Source organism: Sylvia atricapilla, chromosome 27 (assembly GCF_009819655.1).
Source record: "Sylvia atricapilla isolate bSylAtr1 chromosome 27, bSylAtr1.pri, whole genome shotgun sequence".
In the NCBI taxonomy this organism is placed as follows: Eukaryota; Metazoa; Chordata; class Aves; order Passeriformes; family Sylviidae; genus Sylvia; species Sylvia atricapilla.
In genome coordinates this window covers 1,271,672-1,281,329 of record NC_089166.1, presented here as the reverse complement: position 1 = coordinate 1,281,329, position 9,658 = coordinate 1,271,672, and the positions used below count along the sequence as shown (strand labels likewise).

Sequence of the window (9,658 nt, the reverse complement as noted above, 5' to 3'; positions counted from 1 at the left end):
CCTCACTCGCTAGCACGACATTAGAGACAGATGCGGGGACAGACTTTTATTGGGGCTCCCCACCCCGCCCCCAGCTTGATTTTTTTTTTTTTTCTTTTTTTCCTCCTTTTTCTTAAAAAATAAATGTACAATTCCGGACAGCGGCAGTAGAAAATATACACGTCTGGGGGGGCGGGGGGGGGGGCGGGCCACACATACAAAAATAGAGGGGACAGAGGGGGGAACATGACCCCCCCAGGGGCCCCTGTGCCCCAGCCAGGGGAGGGGGCGGGGGGAGAGGGGGATGCGCCAGGGGGGTCCCCAAACCCACCCCACCCCCCCCAAGGGTGGGGGCAGCACCCAAGGGCCGGGGCTGGGCAAAGTGCGTCAGTGCTGGGGGGCTCCGGGCCCCCCGGGGGGGGTCCCGGGGTTTGGGGGTCCCGGGGTGGGCCCCCCCTCACTGGCTGCCAGGCTCCAGCTTGTAGGAGAGCTCGAAGAGCAGGTTCTGGTTGTCGATGACGCGCAGCTGCCGCACGTAGGCCTTGGTCTGCAGCTGGGCGGGGGACGCCTCCAGCTCCAGGCCTGGGAACGGAACAGGGATGGAAGGATGGGAAAATGCAGTGTGGGACCAGAGAGGATGGGGATGGAAGGATGGAGAGATGGGGATGGAATGGCAGAAAATGGCAGTATGGCAATAGGGATATGGGAATGATGACAGAGGGATGCAGGGATGGAGGGAGAGGGGTGGAAGTACACAGGGATGGCGAGGGAATAGTGGGGATGCAGGGGATGTGGGAATGCAGGGGATGTGGGGATGTGGGGGATATGGGAATGCAGGGGATGTGGGAATGCAGGGGATGTGGGGATGCAGGGGATGTGGGGATGCAGGAAGGAAATGGAGGTGACAACGTGAAAGTGGGGATTGAAGGAAGGAAGAGATGCAGGGGATGCAGATGAAGGGATAGGGACGCAGGGACAGGAGTGGGAATAAAATGACAATTGGAATGGGGATGTGGAGACCGGGATGAAGGGATAACGGTTCAGGCACGCAGGAATGGGGATTCAGGAACGGAGATGCAGGGATCCGGGGATGCAGAGTGAAGGGATGAGATGAAGAGATGGATGAGCGATGAGAATGCAGGGATTTAGGGACGCAGGGACACAGACAGAGAGATGTGAGGATGCTCTGGCCACATCCCCATCCCTCAGAGATGCACAGCAGATTCAGGGCGGTGTGGACCCCCCCAGCAGTGCCCCCCAGCCCTGGCAGTGCCCCCCCAGCCCCAGCAGTGCCACCCCAGCCCTGGCAGTGCCCCCTCCCCGTGCCCCCCACTCACAGAGGGGGCGGCTCCGGTACTTCCGCACGGTTCTCACTTTCTCGGCGATGCAGTGCTGGGGCACAGAGAGAGCCCAAAGTCAGACCCAACCCTCTGAGACCTCACCCAGCCCCCCCAGGGACCACTGAGCCCTCCAGGAGCCTCCTGCACACCCCCCACCCTCAGGATCCTGTTCTGTATCCAGAAGACCCTGAACCCTCCCACCCCCCAAACAGGGGACCCCCAAACCCTCGGGGTAGGGGGTCCTCCAGCCCCACAGGGGAGTTCCCTCCTCTCATCCTGGGGGTCTCTCTGCCCCATTCCCCCCTAGAACCCACCAGTTTCTCCACGTTGACCAGCCCATCCAGGAGGGTCTTGCTGCCTTCATGCAGGAAGGTCAGATCTGGAGGAGAGAGGGGGTGATGTGGGGGTCCCGTGGGGCATCAGAGGGACCCCAACCCACCCTGAGACCCCCTTCACCTTTGAGGATGAGTGGCACGAAGGGGATGAGGGGGGGCTTCATCTTGGCCAGCACCTCCCGGTAGGTCTTGTGGTTCCTGCAGGGGTCCTGGTGGGGAATGAGGGAGTCAGGCTTTGGGGGGGCTCCTCAGGAGGGCCCTGGATACCCCCACATGCTGGTGGCCATGGGTATGGGGCTGGTGGCCTGGGGGAGAGGGGCAAGGACACCCCAGGACGTCTCAGGAATGTCCCCAGCTCACCAGCACCCTAAACACCCCCAGTGGAGGCCTGGGGACCCCCCACCAAACACCCAGAGCAGCCCCCACACCTCTCACCCACCGTCAGGTTCTCGAACTTCCGAAACAGATTCTTGAATTTCCCTGGGAGCTTCTGGAAGACAAAACAGGGGAGAAGGTAGGTTGCATCCAGCAGGGCCATGGAGCACCAAAGGGGAGGGCAGGAGCATCCAAGATGTTCTGGGAGCACCCAGGAAAGGGTCAGGGAGCATCTGAGGGTGTCCACAAAGGCCCAGGAAGGTCTGGAAGCATCTGGGGTGGCCTGGGAGCTCCAGGAGGGTTCCAAGAGTACTCGGAGTAGGGTCAGGAAGAGCCCAGGAGAGGTTTGGGAGAAAACAGGTATGGGCACGAGCATCCCAAGAGTCCTGGGAGTGTCAGGGAGCACCCAGGGGTGGTCTGGGAGCATCCAGAGAATTCTGGGAGCACTGGAGAGTGGGGTTGGAGCATCCAGGAGCAGTCAAGGAGCACCCAGAGAAGTTCTAGGAGCACTGAGAGGGAAGGGAGTTCCTGGGGAGTTACAAGAACACACAAGGTGGGATCTGGAAGAACCCAGGAGGGGTCTAGGAGCAGCCAGGTGTGAGCACAAGCACCATGAAATTCCTGGGAGGACCCAGGTAGTGCCAGAGAACACCCAGGGGTGGTCTGGGATCACCCAGGAAAGGGTCAGGGAGCACCTGGGGGTGTTCAGAAAGGCACAGAAAGATCTGGAAGCACCGCGGGGGTCAGGGGCACTCCAGCCCTCACCTCCCAGGTGAGGCGCAGGCGGCTGACAGCGGCGTTGTTGAGGCCGATGACGATGGCGTAGAAGGAGAGCATGTCCTGGTTCTGCTTACAGCTGGTGGGGGACAGCGTCAGCGGCGGGCTGGGCACGGCAGGGACCTTCCCTCGCTGCCCCCCGCGGCCCCCCACTCACATGGCAGCGATCTTGATGAGCTTCTTGAGCAGATGGGCGCGTTTGCCCAGCCCCTCGCAGAGCAGCAGCTCCGTGCCCACCCAGTGCTGCACCTCACTGCAGCGCTGCAGCAGCAGCTCCAGGTTCGCCGTCTCCCGCCGGCCCCGCTCCCCGTGGAACACGTAATCCACGAATTCCAGCTGAGGAGGAGGATCCACACATTCCATCAGAGCCCCTCCTCGACTGCGCAGCGCGGTAACACCAGTGAGCCCCCCTCCAGAGCCCCCCCAAACCTCGTGGATGCAGCGGAAGAGTTCCCAGTGGAAGGCTGTGAGGTGGTTGGCGACATCCTCGGGCTCGGCGCGGTGGATCTCGGTGTCTCCCGGGACCACCTGGATCTCCTCGGGCAGTGGCACCTGCGAGGGGACACCGGGGCACTGAGGGGGCGCTGAGCCCCGGGGTGGGAGGGTGCCAGGGCCGGGTGGATGATAGCGGGGGGTGTCCCTGCCGGGGTGTCCCCACCACGGGGCTCACCAGGGAGTCGAAAGTGTCCCTGGTGCAGGCGAAGAGGTGGCTGTTGATGCCCAGGGTGGTGAACACGCACTCCTCGCTGGGCTGCAGCACCGCTTTCTCTGCCGCGGGGCACAGGGTGGGGTCAGCACCGGCCGGACCCCCCCAGCCCCGCCCGCAGCTCCCCCGGACCCCCCGGGCACCTCCGGACGAGGCCATGGTGACGAGGATGAGGGCGTCCCCGCGGGTGCTCTGCTCCTCCGAGTACTGGAGCTTCTCGGTGACCGAGGCCAGGATGTCCTGCACCGAGGCCGAGAGGCGGCTGCGGATGGTGACGTACGAGTGGTCGGGCATGTACACGCGGCAGAAAACTGGGGAGAGGGCGAGGGGTCAGCGCCGAGCACCCCCACATCACCCCGGGCACTGCCCACCGGGGAAACTGAGGCACGGAGCGGGTCCTGAGCAGACCCGGAGAGGGCACAGCGGCTGGCGGGTCATGGAGGGGACCCCAGCCGCTCTCAGCTCTCCCCACAGTCACTCACTCTCGTCAGAACCCCGAAACGCCACCCGGGTCTGCAGGCAGGAGTCGATCCGTCGGAAATGCCGGAACAGCGGCTTCACCTGCTTGTTCGGAGGGGGCGTCTCGTCGGCCACCCTGTGGGGGCACGGGACAGGGTCAGGCGGGGCCCCGGAGCCCTGGGGCTGCCCCCCGAGACCCCGGGGTGTCCCGGCAGCCACCCCCCAGGACAGAGCTGGTGGCAGGCTGGGCACAGGAGAGGCACCGGGGCGCACTGAGGGTGGGCACAGGAGGAGGGTGCAGTGAGGAGGGGCCCGGGGCTGTGCACGGTGAGGGCGTGAGGGGGCCACAAAGCTGGATGTGAAGGTGCAAGCAGGAGAGCACCAGGATGGGCTGCTACTGACCCCTCCAGCCCCTGAGCACCCCCAAGGGCCACGAGTCCTTGTCATTCTTGGGGACTGTCTGACCCACGGGGACCCCCAGGACCTTTCCCAGAGACCTTCTAACCCAGAGGGGACCTCAAGGTTCCCTGTCCTCCCTGGGGATCCTTTGTCCCACAGGGACCCCAGACGCCACAGGGCTCCCTGCCCTCCCTGGGAACCCCCTGACCCACGGTGACCCCTGGTCCCCACGGGGACCCCTGACCACCAGGCACCCCCAGGACCCCCTGACCCTCTTCTCACTTGAGCTCCACAGTCTCCACGAGCTGGTGCAGCTTGAGGATCTCATCCTCCAGCTCGTGGTACAGAGACGTGTCCTTCATGATGAGCAGGTAGAGCTCCTGTGGGGCGAGAGGTGTCAGGGCCGGGACTGCAGGAGACTGAGGGGGGGACACGGGAAGGGGACACCCACCTTGATGACCTTCCCGGCGCTCTCCTCCTCCTGCAGCAGCCCCTTGTAGGTTTCGAGGAAGTGCAGCAGCACGGCCAGCACCGCCCGCTTGCGCCGCAGCCCCGAGCCCTCCTCCCAGCGCGCCGGGGGGCTGCCCGCCGCCAGCACAAAGGTGGCAATGTCAAGGAGGTGCCACGGCAAGGAGGGACCCTCGGCCACCCCCCAGCACCCGCTGCACTCAGGGACCTCACTGAGGGTCGTTGTGCCCTCCCTGGTAGCACACACTGCCCACCTTACACCCAAACCTGTAGCCCACCCTCATGGCACCCCAATCCTTTTCTTGCTGCTCCTGTGAGCACCTTTATAGCACCCCGCTGCCCTCCTCATGTCCCACTTCTTGTAACCCCATGCCCACCCTTTTGTCACCCTCATGGCCACCCCTGTGCCAGCCTCACAGCGCTCTGGTGCTGATGCTGGTGTTCTCCTGGTCGCACCTTTATGCCAACCCTTGTGCCATCACCATGTCCCCTTCCTGGCCACCTTATGCCCACCCTCACTACACCCAAACGCCCTCCTCATGCCCAGCCTCAGACCCCTCCTCGCCCACCCTCGTACCCCCCCAGGGCCCCCCAGGATATTGCTGGTGCAGCTGCTGCAGGAAGCGCTCGGTGGGCAGGAACAGCGAGTGGGTGAGCACGATGTCATCCAGCAGCGACTCTGGGGGGACATGGGGACAGGCGTGGGCACCCTTCCCCACCACAGAACCCCCCGACAGCCCCGAGGGCGGTGCCCGGCGGGGTGGATGGGTGAGTGGAACGATGGTAATTCGCAGGGTGACACCGGGAGAGGCCGAGCCCCACGCGAACCCCCCCGCGCCGGCGCTGACTCAGGGCCCGCTCCCAGCCCCGGGGCAGCCGGGCCCGGCCGAGCCGGTGTGGGGGCAGAGGCGCCGGCAGGGCGGGACCGGGGCCGCGACGCCCCGGCACACCCGGGAGCCCCGTGAGAGCCCGGCCGCAGGCACAGCAGGACACGGTGAAGGGAAACTGAGGCAGGCAGCTTGGGGCACAGCAGGAGGGTGCGACAGCCGGGCTCTCTTGGGCAGCGTGGGTGGCACCACCCTGTGAAGGCGTTTTGGCAAAGCCAGGTGAGCCGAGGACCCGGTGCTGGCATCAGTCATCGCTGTGACCTTTGGACGAGACACCGCTCCCTCACCCAGCACCGGAGCAACCCTCGGCCCCGAGCGGGTCCCCAGCTGGGGCTGCCCACGGGGCTGTGCCCATGTGTCCCAGGGATACTGTGGTGGGACCCCAAGGCCTATGGACCACCGAGGGGCCGTGCAGAGCATCCACCCAGCCAGTCACCCCCCAGACTGTTAACCCGGTCACGGATCGGTGCCAAGCAGGGCAGAGGGTCCCCTGGCATTCCCGCGCCAGGCACAGTCCCCACGGGGCACCAGCTGCTGCCGAAAGGAGGACACGGCAGTCTGGGGCACTGGGACAGGCAGGGGCACCAGCAGCACGGGGGGTGCAGGTACACAGCCTCCAGATCTCCCAGCCCCCTGCCCTGAGTGCAGCCCCCTCCCAGGTTCTGCCTGTGGGGCAGGAGTTGAGGGCTCCCCCTATCCCTTCAGGCTGCTGCCCCCTCCAGTCCTGCCTCAGTTTCCCCAACCCACTGCAGCACTCACACTGTATCCCAGAGTCGCAGGGACGTTTCCCCGTGTTGGGACCCCCATGCTGGTTCCTGCCCCCCCATTCCCTGCCAACCCGGGCACCAGCAGGCCTGGCAGCATGTTTGTGCAGGGAGGACCTGATGCTGCCAGTCCCAGCTCGCCTCTACCCGAGGGCTCCTCTTGTTGGTGGTTGCACCCAGTCCCGGCCCTGGCATCACTGGGGCAGGGGGCTGGCAGTGGCCTTGGGGTCCTCGACAGCCTCTGGTCCCGGCAGCCAAGTGGGATTGGCTGGATGTGTGGGATCCCTGTGGTGTGGGAAGGCTCCCATCCCCCTGCACCCAACCTGGCTCCCACCCAGCTCTGGCACCGAAACCACCCCAACACCTGGGCACAGGGAGCCACGCTGGGCCAGCACCGGGAGGCCTGTGCTGGAGGAAAGGGGTGTCCAACCGGCCCCCCCTCCACTGCAGCTCCAGTCCGGGCTAATTTTAGCACCAGGAGGATGTTAAGGACCATCCAACCGGGAGGTGGATGCTGCAGTGACTGCCGGTGCCCGGCCACCCCTGGCCCCCACCGAGCTGGCACTGCCACTGAGCCCAGAACCTCTTGCCATCCCTCTGCCGTGCTGTCTTGCCCGGGGAACCCCTGCCCACCCCACAGACTCCTGCCCACCCCGCTGCCACAAACGCCCTGCCCCGGCGGGGACCCAGCCTTGACCTTGTCACCCCAAGCGGGCATCACTGTGCCCGGTCACCCTCCTCGCCGGGCACGGGAGTCCCGCACCCCGCTGTCTCCCACCCCAGCATCCACCAGCGCATCCCCCCCGCAAGCAGCGGCCGCCCCCGGTCTCTCCCCGCTCCGCCGCATCGCCCGCGACCCACGCGCTCCCCGCCCCGGGCACCCCCGCAGCCGGTCCCGGCGGTCCCGTACCTGCCCCGCAGCCCCTCCCGTGGGCAGGCGCCGGTAGTCGGTCGAGGAGCGCGGCCAGGAGCCGCTCGGGGGGCGCGGGCGCGGCGGGGGCGCAGCCGCAGCCGCAGCAGCACCGGGCGGCGGGCGGCGGCTCCGGGCTCGGCGGCTCCCGGTCCCGATCCCGGTCGCGGTCCCGGTCGCGGTCGCAGCCCGGTGACGGGTCCTCAGGGGAGCGAAGCGGCGCCTCGGGCGGCCGGAGCTCCAGCCAGCGGCCCTCGCCCCCCGGTACCGGCCCCGCGGGCCCCGCCGGCTCCTCGGGGGAGGCGGGCGGGCGCGACAGGCTCTGCCGCCGCGGCGCGGGCACCGACCCCGGCCCCGGTACCTGCCCCGGGGGGGCGGCGGGGCGGACGGGCAGGTGCGAGCCCGGCTTCTTCAGCAACTTCTCCAGCGGCTTCATGGCCGCCCGGACGCGGCGGCGGCGGCGGCTCAGGGGCCCATCGGCGGCGGTGGCGGCTCCGTTCGGCTCCGCTCGGGCTCGGGCCGCGGCGCCGCTCCCCGCCCGCCCCGCACCGGCTCCGCGCTGCGCCCGCCCCACACCGGCCCCGCCGCCAGCACCGCCCCGCCCCGTTACGGCCCCGCCGCCGCCGACCCCGGCACCTGCCCGCCCCTTTCCCCGCACCGCCGTCGCCCCCGGCTCCGCCAACGGCACCTGCCCGCCCCCTCTCCGCAGCACCGCGCTCGGTACCGAACCCGCCCCCCGGCCGCGGTGACACCGGCTCGCAGCAGGACACGGTCACCCCCCGCTTCCCCGCAGCCCCGCACAGGTGATGCATTACACACCCCCGCATCCATCTCCCCGCATTCCCCTGTCGCATCCCCGGGGTACCATCCCGCGCCTCTCCCCACACACACACATGGTACAGCCTGAGGGGACACAGCCCAGAGCCGGTCACCCCCTGCTGTCACACACCGCGACCAGGGGGCACAGCCCCACAGCCCCCTGCCACGTTCTGCCTCATAACCCCGGCACAGCCCCTCGCACACCCACACAGTTCCCCCATGCCAGCCCAGGGGCACATGGAGCCACCCCTCGCCCAGTGCTGTCCCTCCCCAGTGTCCCCTGCACCGGGGGGCACATCCCCAGCTGTGAGGTGACCCACCCCCGGACCCCCAGCCCGGCTCTCTGCACCCGCCGCAGCGTGGGAAAAGGCCGGGGATGGGTGTGAGACCCCCCACCCCGGCACCCCTGGGGCTGGGATCCCCCGCGGGCAGGGTGGGCAGGTCGGGGTGGCTGCCAGACCCCCCCTTTCCGCCGCCTGCCAGGCTGGAACGGGCCCCGGCGTGCCGGGACAGGTGCCGGGGCAGGTTCCGGGGCAGGGCAGAGCGAGATGTGGCGCTTGCCTGCGGCTGATCCTCCTGCCGCGCTCCCGCGGGGTGCTGAGCATCCATCCTGCCCATGCCACTGCCCCCAGCCCCGCTCTGCACCCTCTGAACAGCCCACAGGTGCCAGTGCCCTTCTCCCGGGTCCATCCCCCTGCAAAACCACGGCCCTGTGGCATCTCCGGGGTGGGACGGTGGCAGCGGCCGGAGGGACACAGCAAGCGGCCCCATGGCCTTTGCTGGGCCCCACTGCCCAGAGGTTTCGGTAGAGATGGAGGAACGAGGGTCCCGGCAGATCCCGCTTTGTTCCCGCTTCGCCTCCACCCGGCAGTTGCCTGGCAACTCCATCCATGCGGCTGCCAGAGAGCGGCAAAACATGTCCCCACATCCCCATCCCCATCCCCGGCCGCACGGTCCTGTCGGGATGGCACAGCACAGCGTGGCCCGGCACGTCCCTCCTCTGTGCCTCCAGCCTCCAGCGTTCAGATCCCCCACAGCCCATCCGACACCCCCAAAAATCCCACTTTGCTGAGCTCCTCCATCCCTTTTCCCCACGGCATCTGGACAAGGGTTCTCAGACCCGGGTGCAAGAGATGCTGCTGGCCAGGTTCAGCCACGCAGAGAGGGGCTTCTCCTGACAGCAGGAGGGGAAACTGAGGCACGGAGAGACCCTGAGACCCCACTCTCTGGTGGCAATGGGGATGCCCTGAACCACACGAGCAGGAGGGACCTGGAGCACTGCGCCACGCTGAGGGCAATGCTCCCCCTGGGAAAGGTGCCCCAGATCTGGCCTGTCCCATCCCCTCTCCCCATGTCAGCAGGGATGGGGGCACCGCTGGCGCAGAGCAAACTATTGGCTTAATTAATTTGCTGCTATTTCTCCTAACGATCTGGGATCTG

The 9,658-nt window shown here is 67.3% G+C and overlaps 1 protein-coding gene across 1 annotated transcript; it reads right to left on the bottom strand.

Moving 5' to 3' along the window:
• Window positions 1–10: 10 nt before the first annotated feature.
• On the bottom strand, window positions 11–7,948 carry RAPGEFL1 (Rap guanine nucleotide exchange factor like 1). The gene is made up of 15 exons (XM_066336696.1): window positions 7,400–7,948; window positions 5,439–5,517; window positions 4,822–4,972; window positions 4,653–4,750; window positions 3,995–4,107; window positions 3,656–3,823; window positions 3,477–3,574; window positions 3,236–3,358; window positions 2,964–3,142; window positions 2,795–2,885; window positions 2,094–2,144; window positions 1,776–1,863; window positions 1,634–1,698; window positions 1,317–1,371; window positions 11–561 (listed from the first exon to the last, which is right to left on the bottom strand). Exons 1-15 carry the CDS (start codon window positions 7,833–7,835, stop codon window positions 437–439), a joined length of 1,920 nt encoding a protein of 639 aa, XP_066192793.1. The 5' UTR covers window positions 7,836–7,948; the 3' UTR covers window positions 11–436.
• Between the last annotated feature and the right edge of the window lie 1,710 nt (window positions 7,949–9,658).

What these genes read in the sequence shown, in the direction of transcription:
- RAPGEFL1 (XM_066336696.1), bottom strand. Translation starts at nt 7,835, where the DNA reads ATGAAGCCGCTGGAGAAGTTGCTGAAGAAGCCGGGCTCGCACCTGCCC. An exon ending in GCGCCGGGAAGGTCATCAAG is followed by an intron (nt 4,751 to 4,821) that starts GTGGGTGTCCCC and finishes CTCGCCCCACAG; the next exon opens with GAGCTCTACCTGCTCATCAT. An exon ending in GCCTGCGCCTCACCTGGGAG is followed by an intron (nt 2,145 to 2,794) that starts GTGAGGGCTGGA and finishes TTTGTCTTCCAG; the next exon opens with AAGCTCCCAGGGAAATTCAA.